Raw genomic sequence first — 26,125 nt, forward strand, 5'->3', positions numbered from 1 at the left:
AAGGGTAGCTATTTTCTTAGCTCTAGGATCCTTTATAATAGGTACTCCCTCCGTCCGAAAATACTTGTCATCAAAATGGACAAAAAGAGATGTATCTCGAACTAAAATACGTCTAGATACATCCCCTTTTATCCATTTTGATGACAAGTATTTCCGAACGGAGGGAGTAGGTCATAAAACAACCTTTGCAAGGTAGGATGAGTACGGATAAATCTTTTCTCAAGTTTAAGAACAAGTGTTGAAATAGATTCTGCATAAGTTTTAGTTCTTTTGAGTATAGGAGTATCATCACAAGTCAAAGTTCCAACACAATTAAAAATTTCTTGGATGGCACCTTTTCCTATAACATTTCCTTGTCCCAAAACAAAAGTTTTAGCATCCAGATTAGTAGAACGTCCAATTTTAGGAGTTCTACCATCATCCATTTCTGCCATACCAAAATCACTCATGATGATAGGTTCAAAGAGGCAAACAAGAAAAAGGCAAACGAAAAATATTTTTCTATTTCTGTAAAAATTGTTTAGACATGGGGAAGATGAAAACGAGACAAATGTCAACTAAAGTAAATTGCAAGGAGATGAAAGTTTATGCGTAGGCACTTGATAGATGTTGATGATATCTCCCCGGCAATGGCGCCAAAAATTCTTCCTGATTGCTTCTATCTACGTTGGTATTTCCCCGAAGAGGAAGGGATGATGCAACACAACAAAGGTAAGTATTTTCCTCAGTTACGAAATCAAGGTTATCAATCCAATAGGAGAATCAAGCAACACTATGTAAACGGCACCTGCACACAAATAACAAATATTTGCAACCCAACGCGTAAAGGGGTTGTCAATCCCTCAATGGTATTGAGATAGATTAAATTATATGAGATTTGATAAATAGACTTAACTAAAATACAAAATAAAAAAAAATAAAAAAAATTGCAGCAAGGTATTTTTGATTTTTATATGATAGAAAATATACTCGGGGGCATAGTGTTCACTAGAGGCTTCTCTCGAGAAAATAGCATATGGTGCGTAAATAAATTACTGTTGGCCAATTGATAGAAAATCAAATAATTATGACGATATCAAAGTGAAAGGATCGATATATAGTAAAAAATCTGTCAAATTTGTTTGTGATTTTGTTTTTATCTTTGGGAAGGGTAGTAGGGGTGCCTCCAATTCATTCATCTCTAGTAAATCTTTTGTCCATTTTGCTTGTGATTTTGTTATTATCTTCGGGGAGGGTAGTAGGGGTGCCTCTAATTCATTCATCTCTAGTAAATCTCTTGTCCATTTTGCTTGTGATTTTGTTTTTATCTTTAGGAAGGTAAAAGGGTTTCCTCTGATTCATTTCTCTCTTGAATAACTTTTTGTTTTGTTTTGATTTTCATCTTCATGAAGGGTATAGGGGTGCATCTAATTCAATCAACCCTAGTAGAACTTTTGTGAATTTGGTCTTCTCTAGTAAGATCCATGCACTGATTTACAATCAACCCTAGTATAGCTTTTGTGAATTTGGTGTGCGATTTAGAATTGAGAATCAGTATTTCCCTTGGGGATAATCTCCAGATCTTGATGTGCGGTGGTCGGGACCAGGTGACTTTTGCGCTCATGTTAGCGGGTTAACGGGTGTTTTTTTTTTCCAGTCCATCTTCTTTTCGGTGGGCTTCACCCTCTTGTTGAGGGAAGGCCGAATTGGTTGTTTTGAAGGAAATCAACTCACAGGGAATTTGGGTCACTCATTTTGTTTCAACCGAACTTCTGTTTGTTAATTTCATTTTAAATAATAAATAAATGGTTAAGAAGAGTTTGGCTCACGCAAAAAACAAAATTCAGTCAACGGATCAGTTGCTACTTCCATACTAGTACATTGCAGGGAGACGTCATTAGACACTACATTGCATATTCAGCAAGGTATCTAGAAAGGAGATACGTACAATACCGCTCTTTAATTGGCCAACCCCTAGACGAGTGTCCGTATTTTTAGCTAGTGCCACACGTACAATACATACCCTTTGGCCATGTGCCACAGACACAGACTGGGGGTCGCAGAGAGGAGACGAGGCACGCACTGTAGCGCCGTGCAACCGCGCGCTGTGCTGCACGAACGTCGGTCGGGCCCGGCGGTGCCCGTGCAGGTCCGTAGGGCGTGAACCGTATGCGAGCATCACGTGTAGGGTGGGCTGTGGTTGGGGGTCGCCAAGAGCAGAGCAGAGCAGAGCCCGAGCCGACCGTTGGTAATCTACCAGCACGCACCACACGCGCATAACATAATCCTCGTTCCTCCATGATTTTGGATGCACCCGTCGTCCGGCCCGTTGGCACCACACACACGCGCCTCGGACGGAGCGACGGAGCCGAGACATGGCGTGTGCGTGTGCCGGTCGATCGCCTCCGCCTCCGCCTCGTGCGCACCTACCGGCATGTCGTGGGTTCTGCGATACCTGCGCTGTGTCGTGTCCGGCCGGCCCGGCCGGAGAGACGGGGAGGGAGGAGACTTTCAGTGCAATCCACTCAAACGCGCACACCAGAGCAGAGCAGAGCAGAGCGATTAGTTGGCTGGCGCGAGCGATCATGTACCATACCACCATCACCACGATCATGATGGTTGCTTGCAAGCGATCATTAAGCTAACACTAACAGGGCCGTTAATTACGACCGCTAGTACCACTCCAGTGGCGCACTTTGATATTCGTTCATGGCTGTTGCTCTCAGGCTCACAGAGCCACTCGAGCGATTTCTTCTTACGCATCCAAATTGGTTATTTCCGAAAGGAGCAACACTGCTGGACAGAGGTCGAACGGGACGGAGCAGTAGATCATCAGCACCCCCGAAGAAAAGAAAGAGGAGGATTTGCATCCCGCACCGACGCAACAATTAATCGCGCGCTGTTAACGGAAAGAAGGAGGAAAACGCAGCGCACCGTCGCAATCATCTCCCCGACTGGTAGCGCCACCCAACCAATTGGCATTTACCCCAAGTAATTAATTAGAAATTACTCCTCCTACTTAGTACTACTACTACTGCCACTGCCAGCCAGTAACTCTTTCGAATTCGCCAAGACAAAAATGTACTACTCACATGCAAAAAAAAAAGTTTTAGAAAAAAGAACAATCCAGGGGCATTATGGTCATTTTGCTCAGCAGCTACAGTAGTAGCGAGCAGCTGCATCACGGGGGAGGAGAGAGAGTCGTTCGTCGTGGGAGTAACAGACAGACAGCACACCGCAGAGAGAGAGAGAGAGGGAGAGGGAGAGGGAGAGGGAGAGGAGCTGAAAGGCGTCGTACGCGCTCCCACCATCCCCCACCCCCCTCGCGCTGCATTATTTTCTCTCTCTCCCTCCCCTCTCCGCCTCCCCGCTTATTCTCTCTCCCCCTTCCTACTCTCTGTCCCCCGTCTGCTCCATTTGTGCTGTGCGCGCTCCCCTCCCCTCCCCACCCACTCCCCCCATTCCGTCGGCGCAGCAGGCAGGCGAACGGAGCTCACTCCCCCCTCCCTCGCTGATTTCCTCCCTCCCAAGAGAAGATGTCCGCCGTCCCCTCGAGGTATGCAGAGATTTCCCACGCCTCCACCGGAAACCACTGCCGTTTCTGCGGGTTCTTGGCCCCTAAGCGCGCCATTGCCGTCTCTCCCCCGTGCTTCTTGGTTCGGGCGAGTTCCGATATTTTTTTCCTTGCTTAGACGAATCTGCTCCGTCGTTCCGGGAGGAGGGGAGGGGTGGTTGCGGGAAACGAACGTCCTTTTTGCCACGAAAGGTGGTGGTTGTGGTGCTCCTTGCCGCGATTCTTGGGGACCGCCAGCGTCGCTAATGCGGTGCCTCGCTGTTTCCTTGTGTCGGTGGAGCCAGATTCCGGCGGGATTTCCACAGATTCGTCTTTCCCGGGGCTTCGACCTGTGAGATGCGGGCAGGGATTGGGCTTTCTAGTCGCTATATGTATTTACGGACTTTTTTTATTCGGAGTTTTGGGGAATTACTGGAACATATTTGTCTTGTGGTCGAGGAATCATTTCTCACCTACCACTTCTTGGCGGAATGCTATTTCTAGTCGTAATTTCTGAAATTTTATAAAAGGGGTATTTTGCCTTCTTGTTTTTTCAGAAATATGCCTAGATCTGGCACTAGTTCATCCATCTTTTTCTCTTTTTGCGGGTGACTAAGTTCATCGATCTGAAACGGGCATTGCCCCAGTGAACTTTGCTGCCATGCTGCGATTTATTTTCCAGCGTTACTTTGTTCGTATGCAGGCCTGGTTGGCTAGGATCTAGTAGATGTCATGCAAATCGATTACTCACTGCACGAGTAGAATGGTGTCAATATTTACCATCCTGGTTGCTCCAAATAACTATGTTTGTTGTTATCACTGGGAGTCCTTTGCTCAAGCTTCAAGCTATATCTCTTTTTTGAATGAACTTCAAGCTATATCTGAGATCTGATGTTGTCCTTGGCAACTTCACTGCACACTGGAAGTCATATTTCAACCGTGTTAGGGGGTGGGACACACTTTTCTTGCCGATGATGTTATCATAACTCTCAAAATTTACCAGTTTCTTTTTTCTGCATACATTTCGGCGTGCTTAGTTATTTCAGGGGAGACGTCTCCATGAATCCTGCATGTTTCCAGAGTTTGTCTATAGCTTCATTTGGGGGGAATGCTATATTATCTGATTCCAACTTGACTTGTCATATCAGGTTCTATGTCTGAAACTTGTTATAGGGTTATATCTGAATCTTGAAGTAGATCTACTACGGCTGAGTCCTTCGCTTCACGTATGTTTTGGTTAGCTACCTCTGCTATATTGAACGTTTTTTTTCAGTAACTTGTGTCCTAGAATGGTGTTGCCAATGATTATGATAGAAAAAGATTTGAGTCATCGTTATAACAGTCACTCATACTAGCCTATTACTAGGGGCACTTAATAGGAAAGCATGAAATCTGCCATCATACACTTATATGCTGCACTTATAAATATCTGAAAATCTTAAGGCATTTCGTATGTACCAGCGTACACATATAATGTGCCCACACAGTAATGAAACAAAGCCATTTTTGGTAAGTGCCAGGTAAAATCTGTAGCATCACTGGCATCTATCATTGCAAGACATACATAAATGCCAGCTAAACCATATGCATGTGTGTGATAGCTGAGAAGCAAGCTGGCCAATAATTGGCGTGCGTCTGGAAAGTGAAATTTCCTCTCTCCTAAAATTAACCCAAGCCATTCTTTCTCCCCCAATCAATTCTGCAGCATTCTTCACCTCGCTTTGGACCCTTAGTGCCTGCCCCTCACCGCTCCATCGCCGCCACTCATCCCTCACCTAACCCTCATAGCCTGCCGCACCATGCCATTGCTCCTGTCACTGGTGCCCTCTCCCTTTGAGCCGTACATGAAGGAACTGCTTGATTGCATTGTCTTTTCATGACGTGCAAGTTTTTACACCAGTGTCAGACAAAAAAAAGTCTGACAAATTAGTAAATATGCTTAGCATAAGGTGTTTGCTTGTTAAGTCGTCTGAATAAACTTCAAAGTGGAAACACAAATGTATGACGCGCTAAATTTTCTCTGAAGAGTTGGTTCTTATTCTATATATTTTTGTTGTTTTGTCCCATGCATCAATTTTCTAATTAGCTCATGTTTTGCTATAGTCAACCCACTCTGATGTAAAAGCTGTTCATTTAAAATCCCGTGGATGATCAGTATTATTGTGGTTCTTACTAACATCAATTTTTTCTTTATCTGCATGCTATTTGTTCTAAAGTGATTATCTCTTGGTCACATATTGGCAAAATGTACTTCACATGCGTCGGCTATTTATATATTATTATGTCCTTTTTCAGGAGCTGATTCAAGGTGTAGGTTGTACTATGTGAGAAGGACAGCTGTGCACATCAAGACTCAAATTAGCTTCGCTTGATTACACTTCAGCTGGTTGAATAATATACTTGATTTTGGTGGTTCAAAAACATGGGTTCTAGATTTCCATCACATCAGCTGAGCAGTGGCCTTTATGTTTCTGGCCGACCTGAGCAACCTAAGGAGAAGGCCCCGACCTTTGGATCCAATGTGATGCCATACACTGGTGGTGACACCAAGAAATCTGGAGAGCTTGGGAAGATGTTTGAGCTCCATGCTGAAAGATCTAGAAAATCTGGTCCTCTAGGCAATGCGCCTTCGAGAAATCCTTCATTTGGCGGTGCTGCCTCCAACTCTGGACCTGTGTCTAATGCTGGCGGTCGGTCAAACTACTCCGGTTCTCTTTCATCTTCAGTTCCTGGCGCTGGAGGATCAGCAAGAGCAAAATCTAATTCCGGACCACTCAATAAGCATGGAGAACCAGTAAAGCGGTCATCTGGTCCCCAGTCTGGAGGTGTGACCCCAATGGCTCGCCAGAATTCCGGCCCTCTCCCTCCAATGCTTCCTACGACTGGGCTTATCACATCTGGCCCTGTTACTTCTGGACCACTGAATTCGTCCGGTGCCCCAAGAAGGAAAGTATCTGGGTCTCTGGATCCTGCTGCATCGATGAAGGCGCGGGCCACATCGCTTGCTCACAACCAGGCTGTTACTACACTCACCAGTGAAGATGGTTTCTCAGTTATGGGAAGCATTTCAAAGTGGGTATTCTGGCTAGTGATCACACTCTTGCTGTTCGGGTTTGCAGTAGGTCTCTTCATTCTTATTGCTGTAAACAATGCGATTGTGCTGATAGTTGTTGTTGCAATGATTGGTTCTGTTGCTGCACTTGTGTCTTGGAATGTTTGGCGGGGCAGGAGAGGCGTGCTCAGGTTTGTCAATAGCTGTCCTGATACTGATCTCAGAACTGCAAAGGATGGAGAGTATGTGAAGGTTACAGGGGTATGTAAAATGCTTCTGATCCTGTTGGATTTATTGCCCTTTTCTTCACTCTGATAAATTGCTGTTTGATGTCAGTATTCATCCTGTTCTACTGAGCAATAACCTAGACACTAATATCCCTAGACACTAACCTTAACATAGTTGAGTACTATCAGAGTCCAAGTCTGCACATAATATACCAATATATCACCAAATTTCTGTATTTCGTTTTACTATTCATGGTATAATTTGCATGGTTGTTATAATTGAATTCTTATAGTCACTTAGTTCCACGTGTAGCATAAACTCCCTGTCAGTTTTTGGAGATTGTGTACATTAATCTACAAGTTGACAACATATTCTTTTTTGTTCTAAGAGAACTTGTTCCGTTGTCAGTTACCATTCAGTAATGATCAGTATGCCAAACAACACAGGTTGTTACGTGTGGAAATTTCCCCCTGGAGTCCTCATTTCAAAGGATTCCAAGATGTGTGTACACTTCAACTAGGCTGTATGAGTATAGGGGCTGGGATTCAAAAACTGCAAACCCCAAGCATCGCCGGTTTACCTGGGGATTACGGACAGCAGAGGTGAGTTTTGTTTTTTCATGAGTGCCTAGAAAAACGATGCTTAAAATAAATTGATACAATGAGTTATTCCCCAGTAAAAAGATGTGTTGGAAAACTGTACTAATGCAGTTATATTACTTTCTTCCGAACTGACATTGACACTTCACCTGTAAATATTGCAGCGACATGCGGTCGATTTCTACATTTCAGATTTTCAGTCTGGGCTTAGAGCATTGGTGAGAACAGGAAGTGGTGCACGGGTGACACCATATGTCGATGAATCGGTAGTAATTGACGTCAATCCTGAGAACAAGGACTTGTCTCCTGAATTTCTAAGATGGCTACGAGAAAGGAATCTCTCAAGTGATGGTCGGAAAATGCGCCTAAAAGAAGGGTATTATTTTCTTCATGTTGCTTTCCACCTAGAAGGCTTGCATTGCTGCATAACTAGAGATGTTTACCTCTATTCCGAAGATGTGCGCCAAAAAGATATAATTGAATAATTGTGTTCAACTCTTATCTTGTACCTGCAGATACATCAAAGAAGGCAGCACTGTGAGCGTGATGGGTGTCGTTCAAAAGAATGAGAGCGTGTTGATGATAGTACCTCCATCAGAGCCCATCTCATCTGGTTGCCAGTGGGGGAGTTGTTTCTTTCCAGCGAACCTTGATGGACTGGTCGTGAGATGTGAAGATACTTCAGACATGGATGTGATACCAGTATAGCAAGCTGATGATTGCTGTGGTGTGGAATAGCTGCTGTTGAAGAGGGAACGTTGGCCTGTCGAATCTTTTGACCTCGGGTTGGGTTTGATTGGTAGAGTATTAGAACTGAGAAAAATGTACAAATGTTAGGTGTGATTAAGGCTAGTAAAGATGGAGTATGGCTGCTGGTTAATCTGTGTTTGGCTGTATAGTCCTTTTTCCATGTGTTTTGTCCTCCTTCGCTCCTGTTTTTTCGGTTATGAGCTCTCAATACTTGTGTAATATGATTGCTTTTGGGCTGTTTGAAGACATGTTGAATCGGGTTTATGTGTTATTTAGGATGAACTTCTTGCATTGCTGTTAAAGCCTAAATATATTGTTGCTGTTACTTTTATGTATCCATGTTGGCGGTCCATTTCATTCATGATGTCTTTTGGGCTGTTTGAAGACTCGGTCGAATTGGGTTTATATGTTTTGTAGGTTGAATATTTCTTGCACCGCTGTTAAAGATGTTACCTGCCACATTTCTGTGCCCACATTGTTTTGTATGTAATTAAAAATGTCAAATACACTGGCTTTGATAATCTGTAACTTGCTTAATTAGGATATGGGTTTTTTGTTCTTCATTGTAGCGTGTACATCTAATTCAGTAAAAATAATAGGCATCACCTTCTCTGTGTAAAACTATGTCTGAACATTGTTTATGCCATTGAGAGAGAAATTTACAGGATGCACAGGTTTCTTTACTTATGTTGAGATTGAGATTTAGTTAGGGGCCTAATTACCCAGAAAATAAGGTGGTGAAAACACACTGTACTGGGAAATGTAGAAGGCAGCCGATCTGCACGTGTCTTGGAAAAAATATGGCCAAACTCTAGCTGATAATCCATTTTAGACTTGGTTGTAGAGATGAAAAGGGGCTCCCTGGTAAAGTAAAACTAGAGGATCTATTTGTCATAAAACAGAGGATTTCTTGGGCTCAGCTGCAATATTGTATAGTTGATATGGACTATGGTGTAGCTGAAACAACCACAGGGGAACAGAAGGGCCTTGCTGTAAGAGAAGACGAGGCCACCGACAGGGGGCAGGGGCATACCTGTAAGAGAAAAAGTAGGAGGCAGGGACCGGCGTGCGAATTCCCAAAAAAATTTGGACCATTTCTCGATTTGTGCGTGTCATCCTTGCGCAGGGGCCATGCTAATCTTCTCTGTATCGTTCCAATTTTATCGGATGTCCCCGAAGGGACGAGCCAGCTGCAGCGAGCGAGCTTATAAACAGGTAGCGATGCTCTCTTGTAGGCGAGGTGGGACTAAACAATCCTAGACTGCTGTGTTGCTCTCCCCGGCCGCTCCCGCGAGCGCGTAAGCCGTCCGTGGGCCTAAAAGCCCAGCGGCAAGCAGCCTCGTAGTAGACCTCACGCGGGCTGCATCTCCTTACGCGGCCCAAATCGGTAGAGACAGAGCATGGTGCTATTTTTCCTTCCTCTCCGTCTTACTGTACGTGCCACACGCAGAACATGAACATCATCGTGTTGAGTTTGTCCACAGAGTTAGATTGTGTTGAGTTCAGTTGTATTCTCTAGTTCTTTTTTTGTTGTTGAGAAATTAGTTGTATTCTCTAGCTGTTGGCAGCAATCTAGCCCCAACATTTTGACCTCTAATGAATAAGTCTGGGATGGGATGCTGGCTGGTTGGCTGGTAATGAAGAGCTAGCAGCTGCTCAAAACGGTGGTGTATTGATGAACCTACTGCTTGCTTTAAGGTTCAGGTCAGCGTGTGCAGCCGGCAATTTCAAGTGATCCTTGGGGCTTTCAGCTGGCAATTATCACCAGTGTGTGCAGTAATGTTAAACCAGATGCACAAGTTGGGTGAGAGTATTTTGTTTTTGATGAAACAACTCAGTGAAAATCTACCTACGGGAAGGAGCTGAACAAACAGAGCTCAGGCTGCAAGTGGGGCTCTCCGCGGGAGGCCCGCATCCGCCCCACATCAGCCGCATAGTATAAGCGGGAGGCCCGCATATGCCCGCATATTTTTACGCGGGATAAGCGGGTTTAGCGGGCAACCCACATCCTATTAAACACTGAGTTCGTACACTCAAATAAGCAGCTGAATCCAAACGCGTACAAGCAGGGCAGGATGCAACAAATACTCAAATGTTCATGCATTCTGAATAGTGATCATGGAACACCAGAACTTCTTGTGCTGGCAGACATCGGAAAGGGATCTGAAGCTGGACATCGTGCACCCATCAAAAGTAAATGAAACAGAGAATGAGTGAATGATTGTTGATCGATCGATGAGAGATGGATGTGCGTGGCGACCATGATAGAGCTGGACGAGGATGACGCTACGACCGTGTCCATGGCGGCGCTAATACGGCCGTGGACGAGGTGGACGGCGGCGCTGCGAGTATGACGGAGCTGGACGACGACTATGGCGGCGCTAAGGCTGCCGTGGCCGAGGTGGACGGCTGCGACCATGACGGAGACGGCGAGGACGTCCATGGCGGCGCTAAGGCTGCCCTGGCTGAGGTGGACGGCGGCGCTGCGGCCATGGCGAAGCTACACGGCAGCATGTTCTAATCCACAATGCATCGTCGCGGCGTGTCCTTATTGAAGGAAGTGAGATAGACGTGGGCTCGATGCGGGCACCGCGGAACAAACCGACATATCCCACATATCTTGTCGCACTATCCGTGGGCGTCCGCTAATGTAGATTATGTGGGCTTTTAAGTGGGCACCGTGGGCAGCCCGCGTCCATTTGCAGCCTGAAACAGAGCAGAGCAGAGCAGGTGCAGTCCGTCATTCGCCTTGAGAATATCAGCTGAGAAGCAGATCACAACAGGAGTTCCGGCGATCATTCTCAAGGCGGCCCCGACTGTCGCACCACGAAACCAATACTATAAAAATACGCGCGTGTTGTTGGCAGAAGCAACGCATCTCATTTTCATCGCATGTGGTTCAGGTTCATCAAGCGACCCGTCCTCCGACTCCGATCTTGGCCAACTTCTTTGATTGGTCATCCAGCCAGAGCCGGGGACCTGGTCCCCGGGCCTGGATCGGCAAGTTGCCCTGGATATCAGCAACAACATTTTACACGGTGCGGCGGACCATGTCGACATACAGTAGAAAATTGAGGAATGGCTCTGAATCGACCCGAGTACCATGCATCGTGCAAGGCCGGTTATCCTTTGATTTCATTGTAGAGTCAGTTGTTACCTGACGAAGATGGGTAAGTAAGAACACGTTTGCTCCTTTACCTTCGCACCTGTCTTCTTCAGGGAAACTGTCAGTCAGTCTGCCGCGCTAGGGGCTAGACGGGCCATATCTCTTTCAGGTGTTATGTTCAGCTGGAAATTTTACCAACGTGTATCAGTGCCCCAAGTTAGGAGAACCGACTTCAACCCAGAATCTGGGAAGGAGCGTGCAGTGAGCCCATGTGGAAATCGACACCCACCAGAAGATCAAAACAAGGGAATGAATGCACCAGCTCATGCTCGTGCCCAGACCCAAGTAAAAGGGGAGGATCATAACAGGAGCTCCTCTCCTCTCCCCCATGATTTTCTCCACCTTCCGAAGAACCCGTGATCACCACACAATCAATCATTCCTGGAACGGCCCCGTACGGTACGGCAGCTGGTCCCGTCCCGTATTCTCCCCACTAACCTCCCGAATTTCACTGTATGGACCCCCTTTGATTTTCTTTTCACCTCGGGTTGGGTTTGTTTGGTAGTACTAGTAGAACTGAGGAAAATGTACAAATGTTACGTGTGATTATGGTTACTGAAGATCGATCGAGTACGGTTGGGTAACCTGTGTTTGGCTGTATAGTCTTTTTTCCAATGTATTACGTCCTCTTTTGCAATTTTTTCGCTCACGAGCTCTGAATACTTGTGATATGATGGCATCTGGGCTGTCTGAAGACTTGTTGAATTGGGTTTATATGTCACTTTGGGGCAACGAAGATGATATGAAGGCAGTCCGAGAGCTTTCTGGTAATGGTGCAGGTTTTAATAGGCACGGGCTTGAACTGCAATCCTGATGCTATACTTCCTCTCTTCAAGACTGTTACATTCAGACTTATTCTTTGCTACACTCAGCGTTTGTTGATGAGGATTTTATCCTTTGTGCATTGGAGGCCCAGAGCTTTGCGCCCAGGACAAATGGATACATGGAATTGACGATAGGAACCGCGGTGCTTTCCTGAATGTACTTTGAATCGTGATACGTTGTGTTTACCTGAGTGGCTGAATCTCATGTTTAACTTGCAGGTTTTAGTTTACTGTTCTGGAGTAGTGTACGAAAGGAATGTTTTCTGTACCTGGCAATTGTATATACTGAAGGAATGATATCATTTTTTGCCATGCCTCCGAGAGTCTGAAATGCGTTTCATCTCTAAAGTATATGCAATTTTCTATGGACCAAAATATCCGCAGTGCAAATGGCATACTGCTGCAGCCTGCTTGTTCTTCTGCTGCCAGATCTGTTCCTTCTCCCTATCTATATATACGGCCACTACCTCTGCTTCTAAATATAAGAAGTTGTGTCAAAACGTCTTATATTTAGGAATAGAAGGGAGTACTAACTTGTTACGCTGGCTCTTTTTTCTGCTTTTCTTTTTTGCTTAGGGAGGGTTTACATTTGCAGATTCCAACAACAAACCCATGATTACATGAACTCTGCTGTGAACATGGCGTTTGTTATCTGAATTGTAGATATCACATTGACGGTTTAATTTAGGATATATTTCCTGCACTACAGCTAAAGATCTTGCATGTCAGATTTATAGGATGCAGAGATTCCTGTACCTCAGTCGAGATTGAGAGTTTGGGGTTTAATTACCATTAGGATTTCAATGTAAAAGATGATAAGGCCGCAGATGAAAGTACAAGGGTATACCACGGCTGTAATAGAGAATGTGGATACTGAGAGAAGGCTCCAGGGGCACGGCTGTAATAGAGAAAGTGGCAGCCAGGGACCGGCGCGGAAAATCTCAAAAAAATTTGGACCATTTCTCGATTTGTGCGTGTCATCCTTGCGCAGGGGCCATGCTAATCTTCTCTGTATCGTTCCAATTTTATCGGATGTCCCCGAAGGGACAAGTCTAGTTGCAGCGAGCGAGCTTATAAACCGGTCAGAGCTCAATTGAACAGCCGAGGTGGGACTAAACAAAGTAGAACTGCTGCGTTGCTCTCCCTAGCCGCGCGCACGTTGACCACCCGACAAAGCCCGATCACGCGGGCCTAAAAGCCCAGCGCGAGACCGTTGCTGAACTCACGTGGGCTGCATCTCACTACGTAGCCCAGATCAGTGCGAGGGGCAGAGGTCAGTTATCTTCAGCTCTCTCGTTTCTCAAAAAAAAAAAAAAAAAATCTTCAGCTCTCTCGTAGTTCCTCTGATCAATATTCCTAGTTCGATTCCCTCCTAGCAGGGAGTAACAATGTGCTCCTTGATAAATATAAATGTGTTGAGCACCAGAACTTGTCAGAATAATGGGCTTGGTTCCTTAAGATTTTCTGAAATTCCTAGTGTAAATCTCAAAAGCTTGTATAATACCATGTTTTTTCCATGTTGCAACACAAAGTGAAATGGACTCAACTGGTTAGCGAGCGTTAGTTTCCCACTGGTGCGCAAGTAGATGCATAATTCTTTTATTTTTTTTAACGTACATTGTTCTTTGTTATCACTCACACAAGCTAACTAATTGGAGATTTGCATAACTCAGCCGGCTCAAACAGTTTCATACTCCCTCCGTTCCAAAATATAAGGTGTATTAGTTTTTCAAAAAGTCAACTGTTGTCTATGTTTGACCAACTTTACAGCAAAATATATAAAGATTTATAATACTAATTATATAAAATGTAAAAACATAGTTCATGATGAATCTAGTGATAATGATTTGGTATTCTAGGTATTGATATTTTTGTCTACAAACTTGATCAAACTTAGAGAAGTTTGACTTTTTGAAAAAATAATACACCTTATATTGAGGAACGGAGGGAGTATAACGGTAGCACAATGTAGTTAATTTAGGTTTAAGCAACTATCATGGGGTCAATGCACCGGGCCCTGCACCTTTATATTGTTTGATTTGTACTAGTATAAGTGGCTACTATGTGCGTAAGTTGAGTGAATTGCAAAAAACCACCACATTTGAAGTTCTCATTCAGAATTGCCACCACATTTCTTGCGCGCCCCAAAAATCTACCGGTTTTCTTGTTAATTTTCTCAATAAACACTGATGACCGATTTGAACCGTTTTAATCCGATTTCCAACCTGTTGGGTCCACCTGTAAGTGCTGACATGGCAGTAAACGGTCAGCACCATTTGTTTACTCATATGCTGAACAGAGGGTCCACCCGTGAGTAGCCTTGTCTTTCTAAATCTTTTCTCTTTGGAGGCATTCCATCGAACAGGTATGCATCATGGTCGTGAGCGAGCAGGTCGCAGGGAAGCAACGGCCAGGCTCGTGGCGAAGCTCGTCGAAGGCGACGGAAGGTGTACTGTCGGGCGATGCCGGCCTCACTAGAGGAAGATAAAGGCACGGGGGCGTACTGTCGGGTGAGGCCTGTCATGCCCCAGAGGTCATGCCCTCTTCGTGGGACTGCCCTGGAAAATGGGCCGTGGGACTTGGGCTGGGCCTAGTGGCAAGGATCTGGAGCAATGCTATATAAAGATGCGCGCGTCACAGGAGACGGGGGGAACGATTGAAACGTCTGAAGCCTCTCATCCTTTTGCTCCTGTTCCTCACCTCCCTGCTATCTGTATCTCCCTCTTGTTGCTGATTCTCACCTCAAATCTCTTCTCTTGTATCCGAGATCGGTACTGATCTGATTGCTCACCCCATGTATGTGCTTGGGTCGTGAAAATTTGGTAATCAGAGCCAACAAAAAATCACCAACCCACTTCCTGCCTATCACCTATTCGACGAAATGCCTGAGAGTGAGTTCCACCTGCGCATGCGCTTGCTGCTCGAGCTGACGCAGGTGGGAACCGTGGCTGAGTACACGACGTTGTTCTGGGAGCGCCTACACCATGTGCTGCATCTTGACTCCAGTCTAAGCATCAAGAGCTTTGTCCACCCGTACATCGATGGCTTGCGCAAGGATATTCAAGTAGCTGTGCACTCGCAATCGCCATCTAGCATCACCAGAGCGTCCTGCCTTGCTAGAATTAGGGAGGAAGAGATCATGAAGGATGAGGCCATGGCTGTCGAGGAGCGTGTCAATGGCTACGACCATGGAGTTCATGGTCTCATGCCTACTGAGACCCTCTGCATCGTCTCCACCAAGCTCGAGGTCCCAGTGTTGTGCAGTGCAGATCGCGGCGTCGACGCCAGCAGCCTTGCTGCTCCAACACCGATCATGTGCTCAACGGATTACCCAAGTTGTGACGCCACCATCGACATCTCCCCTGATCTTGCAACCTCTGCTATGTGTGGCGAAGCTCTCGACACCAACACCTTTAGTGTCGCCACACCAACCCCGTGGTGGCGACCGATTCCTTCCCTCAAGTTCGTCATGACGACGCCCACCAGGTTTTGTTGAAAGGCTTTGTGTTTACAGACGTGTTCATGTCAGGTGTGACACCAGGTTTGAAGCCACAAGGGACGGTGGTCCGGCCGGCACCATGGCCCTCTTTCCTTGACAAGGACAGCAGTACAGCTCGTGGCGGCATCATCGAGCCACCATCGAGCGCCGCCACGGTGTTAATCAGGGAGGTGGCTCCCTGTGTGAGTTGGCAAGGAATGATGAGAGAGGATATTTACAGTGCAAAGGTGTGCTGGGGGAAGCTCTCTTTCTGGCCTCGGCTGCACTCACACAAAACAACCCCTCAATCTCTTAGGCAAGCAGGAGACATCAACCGCAGCAACTCAAGCCTTGGGAACATCGACTGGTATTGGTGGCTTATTTTCAATGAGTCCTTGGAAGTAATGTATGCTCTAGCAGAATCAGAGGTGCGGTACTTAAGGCGTAATCCCTCCAACTCTCCTTGGTGTTTGGTGGACGTGTTCTGGAGGTTCCAAAACTACTGGTCTGATCCTCAAAATGTACGGTTAGCTGATGTGAGTTTTGAAGCTCTATTTTCTGCTGGACAACACAACACTGGACTCTCTTTGCAAGTCTTGGGTGTTGGTTCAATTCTGAACATATTGTTCAGTGAAGCTGCACCTAGTTCACTAATGACAGAGTGCCATGTGGATGGATGTCTATGGAGAGCACAATATGCACCTTGTTGTATCTCGGGGAAATCCATCGAAGAGAAGCATTTGCATATTTATGCAGCAGCTAATCAGGCCCTAATATTATGCAGAGCAGAAGTGGAACTCTTTAGCGAAGCCTATCGCCCTTCAACTATTTTTGCCCACAACACAGTGTGGGAAAAGCCAACTTGCAGTAATATCATTGCATCTTCTGTGCTTACTTGGCGGTTCAGTGCTACAGATGTTCTTCGCTATAAGTCGATGCAGTCTTCATGTAAGGTAGACAGTGCCATTGTTCATAATTCCTCATGGAAAACCAGTGGTCGCTGTGAAGGCATGCCTTTATATTGGTGGTCTCTTCAAAATGAATTTTCCACACTATTTCCTGCAACTAAAGCGAGCGTGCTGCACCACATTGATTGGTGGTCTGATTTTAAATTTGTACATCAAGCTCATGCTATTGGTCATGCTACTTTGCATTTGGGATCTGCAAAACAGATGGATACTAGGATCCCTGAAGCTCTTAGAACACTCTATGTTATTATGCAACCTGAAGATCTCAGGACACTCTATGTTCCAGTTACTATGCAGCCTGAAGCTCTCAGGACACTCTATGTTATTTAGTTGGATAATAGAATTTTAAGCATTACAGTCCAAGGGCAGTTGAAGAATCCCTTTATTGTTCATGTGCATAATCTTGGTAAACTGAAAATGGATGCTTACCGCTGCTGTATTCTCGCGAGCTCTGTTCCAGAATTAAACCATGCTAGTGTCCATGCCTTTGATTCTAAGCCAGTTCTGCAAACAAAATGTGCAACAGTAGTGTCTTGGTGGCTTACAGCTCAAGAGATATACTCTCTATGTCACATGGCAAGACTCAGTTACGAGATGTGGCACATACAGCTTGATGGAAAGATATCTTTTGGTGGTGAAGCTAATGTTTATCTCTCACTGGAGTGGCTCAAGCTACCGGTGGTGGAACTTCAGTTCTCCACTCCGGGTGGCTATCTTTTCGGTTATAAATATTTTTCTATGGATCTGGAGTTGCCTTTTGATCCAGGAGACCATAAGTTACAACAGGTTCTTCTTAACATTAGTGGTGTATCCATTGGATATATACATCTGCACGAGAATAGAGGAGCTTTGACATATCATTTGCCCTGGTGGTGTACAACGCTATATTTCACGATGGAAGTTATGCAAGTTGACAGTGGGTGTTTTTATCTAGTTGTATGGCTCCTCGGCATCATTGGAGAGTTTGATCTCACCACATTATGGTGTTTATTGGATGACAAAATGTCAAGGAGGGCGGCTACAACTGATAAGAAAGTAAGCAAACTGGTTGGTTATTATATTCTTGCTGGTTTTGATGTTCTGAGTGATGGAACCATATTCCAATCTCGGAAAGCATTGTACATGTTGCCTGAACCCAGCCCTGGATGGACGCTCACGAAGTGGCATATGTTTGAGATAAATTCCAACACGAATATCTTTCTAGCAGTTTTGGTTGAAAACAGTTGCACATCAGGGAGTTTCATAGTTGTCAAGTATACTCTGCTCCTACCACATTCCATTGGTGTTCATGGAGGAATTATGTTACATACTCAGAACCTGCATGGTCACCCAGCTTGCTCAGACTACTCGGAATATGTATGCACATCATGTTATCTTGACCCAAGGGACGGAGAAAACAACCCAATTTTTCCATCAGATATGGCAGTGATCTCTGCGCAGCTGAAGTGTGACAACTTTAATATCTCTTGGAGTAGTTGGCATCACATCTTTCGGGTCGACTGGCCAAACCCATTTCTGCAGCAACAGGTTGTTAAGCTCGTAGGAGTACCCGAGAGACAATCTCCATGGGACCCGGGTGGTGTCCGCTTCGTCGACATTATTGAACTTCTCATTGAGCTGCTAGTGCCATGGGATCCGGGTGGTTCACATCACCGACTTGAGGACAAGCCGTATTTTAAGGGGGCGAGAATGTCATGCCCCAGAGGTCATGCCCTCTTCGTGGGACTGCCCTGGAAAATGGGCCGTGGAACTTGGGCTGGGCCTAGTGGCAAGGATATGGAGCAATGCTATATAAAGAGGCGCGCGTCACACGAGACGGGGGGAACGATTGAAACGTCTGAAGCCTCTCATCCTTTTGCTCCTGTTCCTCACCTCCCTGCTATCTGTATCTCCCTCTTGTTGCTGATTCTCACCTCAAATCTCTTCTCTTGTATCCGAGATCGGTACTGATCTGATTGCTCACCCCATGTATGTGCTTGGGTCGTGACAAGGCCGTGCCCAGGAGGAGTCGTGCGGAGCCGCCGGCCGAGGCCTCCGACACGTAGCGGGAGCAGCAGCAGGCCACACCTTGGAAGTGTCATGTGGAGCCACGGGCTGAGCCATCCGGCACGCAACGGGAGCAGCAGCAGGCCACGCCTGGGCGGAGCCGGCTGCCAGGCCGGAGGGCGCCGCCATGACGCGTCGAATGGCCTAGGTGCCAGCGCGGGAGCTCCACTGCTCCAGTTCCCGCTGCTCGCCGGAGGGCGCTGCTGTGACGCGCGTGACGGCCATCGAAGGGGTGCTGGCCGGCTGAGCTCCTGGGCGGTGCTGGTGTAGCCATGGCCGAGGTGGTGCATGGCCGAAGCTTAGTGGCGGCCATGGCTTGGTTCTTCGGGGAAGGGAGCAGGGGCTCGGGAGGGTGTGGCCGGTGGAGCAGAAGAGGCCGGGGGGAGGTTGGCCGGGGAGGGGCGACATTGCGGCACACGCTGAGGCGGTGGTGGCATGAGCTTGTGGCCGGAGGCCACGCTGTTCCTCGACTTCGGCGAGGCTCCGGTCAACCCCGGCGACTCCGACCGCACAAACCACCTCACCTCCATCCCTAGGCCACAACACGGTCCGCCGGCGAGAACCAACACGAGCTCCAAGAATCATCGCCGTTCTGCGCGCAAGCTGTTCGATGAAATGATACAAAGATAAACATGGTGGCAAACTCTGACCGGTGGGTCCCATGTCCAACTTAACCGTCAACGCCGTCTGTGTTGACCGTTTTGTGCAACGTCAGCGCTTACAAGTGGATCCGACATGTCAGAAATTGGATTAAAATGATTCAAATCGGTCATCAGTGTTTATTGAAAAAATTAACAAGAAAATTGGTAGATTTTTGGAGCGCGCAAGAAATGTGGTAGCAATTCCAAACGAGAACTTCAAATGTGGTGGTTTTTCGCAATTCACTCGCGTAAGTTGCATGCTTCTACTAAGTTTTTTTTTTGCCGCAAATAATAGTGACATGCACCTGACACCATGTATGCACCGGTTGTCCTTTGTAAGCAAGTAGGCATGTAGGCGTCCGCGAACGTCCGCAAGATAAAAACTGAGCCTGGCGCGATTATGAAAGTAACATTGGAGCTCGAATAAATTTGACTGTGCATATGGTAAAGTTACAACCTCATTCATAATTAAATACTCTGTTGTATACTAAACAGGCTCTGCAGGCAGCCAAGCATAAGTCAGTCAAACACAAATTCAACTACTGGGAATTCAGGTGTGATTGAGTACCTGTGGAAAGATACTGTTGATCACGATGTATCCTCTTACAGCGGATCAAAATTTGTCCCTTTAAAATTTGCAGCAAGAGTCATGAAACAGGAAAAATGATCGCTAAGGCCACGATGGAAATGAATGTATGTGCGTATGTATGAACGCTTGTGTCTGTATTGATGTTCAAAAAAAAAGTTGCCCTGCTTGTTCTGCCAGCACATTTGCTGAGCCACAAATTTTTTAATGGAATTGTGGTGTCCCATCTCAGAAGAAAAGGTCCATCCGGTTGGACGCAAATTAGGCTCATATATCGTTCGTCTGAGGTAAGATTTAAATATAATACAACCTGAATACGTTTACCATAGTTTGCTAGCCCATTTGGCTATCAAGATTAAGACATTGTGCGCACTCGCTAGTTTGACTCCATGCAAACACACCAAATTTTCACTGATTACTACGCGGCCCAAGTGGGCTTATTGAGCGCAGGCTTGACTAGACGACATGGCGAACGCGACCCCCAAGCTCGAGAGCATGCGACTTTCAAAAAAAAGAAGAAGCTCGAGAGCATGCGCAGTAACAGTCGCCCCAGCCGATCCATCAAGGGCTGGACGAACAAAAAAAAACCCGATGAACTTATAAACACCAACTCCTTTTTAATACTGTCTCCAATCCATATTAGTTGTCGCCGAAACTGATGTATCTAGAATGTAGATGTATTTCAGTGCTAAATGTATCAATTTGAGCGATAATTAATTTGGATCAAAGGGAGTAGTAGAGATGAAATTACGTGTCATGATGTATTTAATGATACATATTTCATATTCTAGATGTAAATATTTTTTCTAAAACTTGATCAAATTTTGCAAAGGTTGACTTTTCAAAAAGAATATAGACACTGCGTTATGGAACAAAGGGATTATTCCGAATATGCGAATATAGAAAATTTCGAAACAACTTTCATAACCCTAAAAAAAACTTTCAGAGAAAAAAAACAATTTCTGCACTTTCTTTAACATTTCTGCACTTTTGTTATCTGGAGGAAAAAACGTTCCCAACTGAACTGGGTCGAATTTCGCGGCCCAGCATCTACTGGCTGCAGCCCATCCTCCCTTCTTTCTCTTCTCTTCCACCTGGGCCTTGGCCCATCTTCTCTCTCAGCCACCCCCCCACCTCCACCTTCCGCAGCCGCAGCCGCTGCAGTGGACGTAACGCCCGGCTGCGCCGCCGCCGCCGATCCTGCCGTTTCCTTCAAATTGATCGCGTCCGGCCTCCGTCCCCGTAATTCCCCGTGCCTCGACTTCTTCGGCCTCCATCTCCAATTCCCCATGGACATGGCGACCTGCTGCCGTCTGCCGACCTGATTTGAGCGACTCACGACCACGCACTCGTCGGTTCCTCTGACCTCCTCCTCAATTCCCCTTTTCTAGGTTGGAGCCGCACGCCACCGACGCCGGGCGGAGGCAGCCCGTGCACCCGCCGCTGACGCACTGGACCCGCTCCTCGCCGTCTCTTCGATCGGTACCGCACACCCACGCCCTACTGCACGCCGCCGACGCCTGCGCCCTGGTTACAGGTTATTGCTTAGACTGCCGGCCCTTCTAATCGATGAGTTATAAATATCTGAAATTCATCACTCAAAATTGACGAGTTACAGTACAGACTTTGGTGCATTAGTTGATGCCTACACTTGGTCACATTACAGACTTACAAACTTGTATTGATTGATAATAAGAGAGATGTGGGTTGGAGCTTCAGCTGAATCGTTTTGTTGTGGATGATGAAAGAGATGCGGGCTTTTTCCATGCATATTGTGTGTTTTTATATCTAATAATGACTGGCCACCTCTGCTTTGATCATCCTCCGCCACTGGGTTGGTGCCATCTAATCAACTGTCATTGCCTGGGACGATTTTCCAAAAACAAAACAATTACATGACGAGAAGAACTACTACTACCTCTTTCGAATTTGTCAAAGACAAAAAAATTGCAAAACAACTCTATTTGGTCTCCATGATAAACTTCAAAGTGGAAAAACAAATGTATGATAGATAAACTAAATTTTCTATGAAGAGTTGGTTCTTGTTCTAGTATGTTTTTTATTGTATTGTCCCATGCATCAATTTTGTAATTAGCTCATGTTCTACTATAGTCAAACCACTATGGTGTACTATTGTGCCACTCATTTTAAATCCTGTCGATATTCTTGATCAGTATTATTGTGGTTCTCGCATCATTGATTTTTCTTTACTTGCATTCTATTTGTTCTAACGTGATTATCTCTTGGTCACATAATGCGAAAATGTACCTCACACCCATGGTTTTTATAATATATATTTATCGTCTCCTTTTTCAGGAGCTGATGCAAGGTGTAGGTTGTACTATGAGAAGGATGGTTGTGCACATCAAGACTCAAATTGACCTCAATTGATTACACTAGAGCTGGTTGAATAATAATACACAATTGATTCTGGTGGTTCAAAACATGGGTTCTAGATTTCCATCACATCAGCTGAGCAATGGCCTGTATGTATCTGGCCGACCTGAGCAACCTAAGGAGAAAGCCCCAACCATTGGCTCCAATTTGATGCCGTACACTCATGGTGACTTGAAGAAATCTGGAGAGTTTGGGAAGATGTTTGACCTCCATGCTGACAAGTTCAGAAAATCTGGCCCTCTGGGCAATGCACCTTCGAGTAATACTTTGTTTGGGGGTGCTGCTTCCAACTCTGGACCTGTCTCTAATGCTGGTGGCCGGTCAAACTACTCTGGTTCTCTTTCATCTTCACTTCCTGGTGCTGGAGGATCAGCAAGAGCAAAATCTAACTCCGGACCATTCAATAAGCATCGAGAACAAGCAAAGTGGTCGTCCGGTCCCCAGTCTGGAGGTGTGACCCCAATGGCTCGCCAGAATTCTGGCCCTCTACCTCCAGTGCTTCCTACAACTGGGCTTATCACATCTGGCCCTCATTCTTCCGGGCCACTGAATTCGTCTGGTGCTCCAAGAAGAAAAGTATCTGGATCTCTTGATTCTGCTGCGTCAATGAAGGTGCAGGCTACATTACTTGCTCACAACCAGGCTGTTACTACTCTCACCACCGAAAGTAGTTTCTCAGTTAAGGGAAGCATTTCGAAGTTGGTACTCTGGTAAGTGATCACACTCTTGCTGATGGGGTTTGCAATAGGTCTCTTCATTCTTGCTGTTGTTCACAATGCGGTTGTGCTGATAGTTGTTGTTGCAATGATTGGTTCTGTTGCCGCACTTGTGTGTTGGAATGTTTTCAGTGGCAGGAGAGGCGTGCTTGGGTTTGTCAATAGCTATCCTGATACTGATCTCAGAACTGCAAAAGGTGGAGAGTATGTGAAGGTTACAGGGGTATGTGAAATGCTGCTGCTCTTGTTGGATTTATTGTCGTTATCTTCACTCTGATAAATTTTTGTTTAGTGTCAGTATTCACCCTGTTCCATTGAGCCTATGATCGTTCTGTTGCTATGTGCGCTAATGAGACTAGGCTGAACATAGTTGAGTATTACTGTTACACGATTCTTGTTTTGGTTTATGAATACATGTACCATCAGATTCCAAGTTACTTACCTTTCATGTTCCTTTCTGCCACATGTGCTTTGGACCTGTATACCAGCACATAATACATCAATATATCACCAAATTTCTGTATTTCGGTTTACTATTCATGGTAGAATTTGCATGATAGTTATAATTGGATTATTATAATCACCTAGTTCCACATGTAGCATAAAATCCTTTTCAGTTTTTTGGAGATTGCATATGTTAATCTACAGGTTGACAACAAAACTTGTTACATTATTAGTTACTTACCATTTATAGTAATGATCAATATGCCAAACATCGCAGGTTGTTACGTGTGGAAATTTCCCACTGCAGTCTTCATTTCAAAGGATTCCGAGATGTGTGTACACTTCAACTAGGCTGTATGAGTATAGGGGCTGGGATTCAAAAACTGCAAACCCCAAGCATCGCCGGTTTACCTGGGGATTACAGACAGCAGAGGTGAGTTTTAATTTTTCCATAGGTACCTAGAAAAATGATGTTTAAAATAAATTGATACAATGAATTACTTCCCGGTATAAAGATGTGTTTTAAAAATGTTAATAATCCAATTATATTACTTTGACATTTCACCTGTAACTATTGCAGCGCTTTGCGGTAGATTTCTACATTTCAGATTTTCAATCTGGGCTTCGAGCATTGGTAAGAACAGGAAGTGGTGCACGGGTGACACCATATGTCGATGAACCGGTAGTAATTGACATCAATCCCGAGAACAAGAACATGTCTCCTGAATTTCTAAGATGGCTACGAGAAAGGAACCTCTCAAGTGATGGTCGGAAAATGCGCCTAAAAGAAGGGTATTATTTTCTTTATGTTGCTTTCCACCTGTATCACATAAAAATATTTAACTCTTTTCTGAAGATGTGTACCAAAAGATATTAGTGAATCATTGTGATTTACTCAATACCATACCGGCAGATACATCAAGGAAGGAAGCACTGTGAGTGTGATGGGGGTTGTTCAAAAGAGCGGGAGCATGTTGATGATAGTACCTCCACCGGAGCCTGTTTCATCTGGTTGCCTGTGGGGGAAGTGCCTATTTCCATCGAACCTTGACGGACTAGTCTTGAGATGTGAAGATACTTCAGACATGGATGTCATACCAGTATAGCAAGCCGAGTGATGTGAGATAGCTGCTGGTGAAGAGGGAATGTTGGCCCGTCGAATATTTGACGTCGGGTTGGGTTTGCTTGGTAGATTACTAGAACTGAGGAAACTGTATAAATGTTACGTGTGATTATGGCTACTCCCTCCGATCTGTGTCTAGATACATCCGTATCTAGACAAATCTAAGACACGTAATGTGGATCGGAGGGAGTACTAAAAGATCGAGTATGGCTGGGTAATCTGTGTTTTCACTGTATACCCCCTTTTCAATGTATCACGTCCTCTTTTGCTTGTTTTTGGTTATGAACTCTTAATATGTGTGTAATATGGTGGCATTTGGGTTGTTTGAAGACTTATTAAATTGGGTCTAATATATGTTATTTAGGATGGTTTTCTTGCACTGCTGCTAAACATCTTTCGTTTTCCATCTCTGTCCACAATTTGCATATACATAATAGAAAATGTCAAAACATCACACTAGCTGTGGTAATCTGTAGTAACTTGCTTAATTAGGACATGGGCTGATTTAGTGATTTGCAGTAGAAAACAAAATGTTGTTTTCGCTTTCTACTTGAGGAGTCGAGATGATTATTGTTTTTGTTTTGTAATGTACATATATATGCACCTAATTCAATCAAAAGAACATGTATGATGTTTTTACGCATAAGAATAAATCTTGACATTGTGTGTCACTGGAAGAGAAATTTATATGACACAAAGATTCAATTACTCTTTAGTTGAGATTGAGATTTGGAGGTCTAACTACCAAAAGCATAAGGCGGTGAGGACATAAAGGTCTACTGTACAAAGCAATGAAGAGTGCAGCCAAGCAAGATCATGCCATTTGAGAAAATAAAAGTGGCGCTCTATTAGGACTTAGTCATAAAGATGAAATGGGGCAAATAAAAGTACGAGGATCTATATGTCATAAAACTGTGCATTTTAGGGTCAGAGCAGAAAGAGCCTTGTTGTAATAGAAGATGAGGCCAGCGAAAGAAGGCATGTACCGGCATTCAATCTTTTTAAAAAAACAATTGGACCACTCAATTTGTGCGTGTCATCCTTGAAGCGGTCATAGTAGCAGGTAGAATATGTATCTACACGCGTGGTGCTAGCGCTTCCCATCTGTTTCCGCAACTCTCTCCCCTAGGCGATAAAACTAGGGTTTCTCCGTCTTCCGGCGCTAGCCGCCGGAATTTATCTCTCATCGGCGCCATCTCTCCGCCAGGCTGATTCGGATCGGGGGCGATCGTGGCCATCGCTGTCTTTGTTTTCTCTCGTGACGGGAGATCGGATCTGGGAGATGGCAGCAAGTTCTAGCACGCAAGGACGACAGGGGAAGGAGACTGCAGATGAGTTGTTGTCTCGGCTGAATTTGCAGGAGGAGGATGATGATGACTTCGTTTGGGAAGAAGAATTGCCGGACTTGGGGGAGCCGGCGAAGTGGCTCGCTATAGCCCGCGTGCATACGCCGAAATCTTTTAGCCCTAATGCTCTGTATGGGGACATGCGAGCGGCATGGAACCCCGCGAGGACTATGGTGTGGAGGAAGATCAAAGATAACCTGTTCACAACCCAGTTTGGATGTCTAGGAGA

General features: G+C 45.4%; 2 protein-coding genes and 2 non-coding genes across 7 annotated transcripts; 2 read left to right on the forward strand and 2 right to left on the reverse strand.

Annotated features, from left to right (window-relative positions):
• Window positions 1-3,230: 3,230 nt before the first annotated feature.
• LOC123046519 (uncharacterized membrane protein At1g16860) lies at window positions 3,231-8,492 on the forward strand. Of its 4 annotated transcripts, none has more exons than XM_044469915.1 (6): window positions 3,231-3,535; window positions 5,828-6,604; window positions 6,761-6,845; window positions 7,259-7,414; window positions 7,576-7,787; window positions 7,927-8,492. In XM_044469915.1, the coding sequence occupies exons 2-6, from the start codon at window positions 5,955-5,957 to the stop codon at window positions 8,117-8,119; spliced, it is 1,296 nt and encodes a 431-aa protein (XP_044325850.1). In that variant the 5' UTR covers window positions 3,231-3,535; window positions 5,828-5,954; the 3' UTR covers window positions 8,120-8,492. The 4 variants fall into 4 exon arrangements, with proteins under 4 accessions (XP_044325850.1, XP_044325847.1, XP_044325848.1 ...); XM_044469913.1 differs by adding an exon at window positions 4,681-4,758 and having other exon boundaries at window positions 3,361-3,535; window positions 5,828-6,845; XM_044469912.1 differs by having other exon boundaries at window positions 5,828-6,845.
• Window positions 8,493-9,241: 749 nt separating this feature from the next.
• Window positions 9,242-9,344, reverse strand: LOC123047724 (U6 spliceosomal RNA). The gene has a single exon (XR_006423098.1). It is a non-coding gene; the product is annotated as a U6 spliceosomal RNA (small nuclear RNA).
• Window positions 9,345-13,096: 3,752 nt separating this feature from the next.
• Window positions 13,097-13,199, reverse strand: LOC123047725 (U6 spliceosomal RNA). Its single transcript, XR_006423099.1, has one exon. It is a non-coding gene; the product is annotated as a U6 spliceosomal RNA (small nuclear RNA).
• Window positions 13,200-20,963: 7,764 nt separating this feature from the next.
• LOC123046520 (uncharacterized membrane protein At1g16860) lies at window positions 20,964-24,909 on the forward strand. The gene is made up of 7 exons (XM_044469916.1): window positions 20,964-21,112; window positions 21,262-21,407; window positions 22,187-22,977; window positions 23,116-23,206; window positions 23,705-23,860; window positions 24,008-24,219; window positions 24,341-24,909. The coding sequence occupies exons 3-7, from the start codon at window positions 22,316-22,318 to the stop codon at window positions 24,531-24,533; spliced, it is 1,314 nt and encodes a 437-aa protein (XP_044325851.1). The 5' UTR covers window positions 20,964-21,112; window positions 21,262-21,407; window positions 22,187-22,315; the 3' UTR covers window positions 24,534-24,909.
• Window positions 24,910-26,125: the final 1,216 nt, after the last annotated feature.

Source organism: Triticum aestivum, chromosome 2B (genome assembly GCF_018294505.1).
Source record: "Triticum aestivum cultivar Chinese Spring chromosome 2B, IWGSC CS RefSeq v2.1, whole genome shotgun sequence".
NCBI lineage: Eukaryota > Viridiplantae > Streptophyta > Magnoliopsida > Poales > Poaceae > Triticum > Triticum aestivum.

Excerpts from the sequence above, each read along its gene's own strand:
- LOC123046520 (XM_044469916.1), top strand. The coding sequence starts at position 22,316 with ATGGGTTCTAGATTTCCATCACATCAGCTGAGCAATGGCCTGTATGTA. Across the intron at positions 22,978-23,115 it reads ATTTCGAAGTTGGTACTCTG|TGGCAGGAGAGGCGTGCTTG; the intron begins GTAAGTGATCAC and ends GAATGTTTTCAG. Across the intron at positions 23,861-24,007 it reads GGGGATTACAGACAGCAGAG|CGCTTTGCGGTAGATTTCTA; the intron begins GTGAGTTTTAAT and ends TAACTATTGCAG.
- LOC123046519 (XM_044469912.1), top strand. The coding sequence starts at position 5,955 with ATGGGTTCTAGATTTCCATCACATCAGCTGAGCAGTGGCCTTTATGTT. Across the intron at positions 6,846-7,258 it reads AGTATGTGAAGGTTACAGGG|GTTGTTACGTGTGGAAATTT; the intron begins GTATGTAAAATG and ends CAAACAACACAG. Across the intron at positions 7,788-7,926 it reads AAAATGCGCCTAAAAGAAGG|ATACATCAAAGAAGGCAGCA; the intron begins GTATTATTTTCT and ends TTGTACCTGCAG.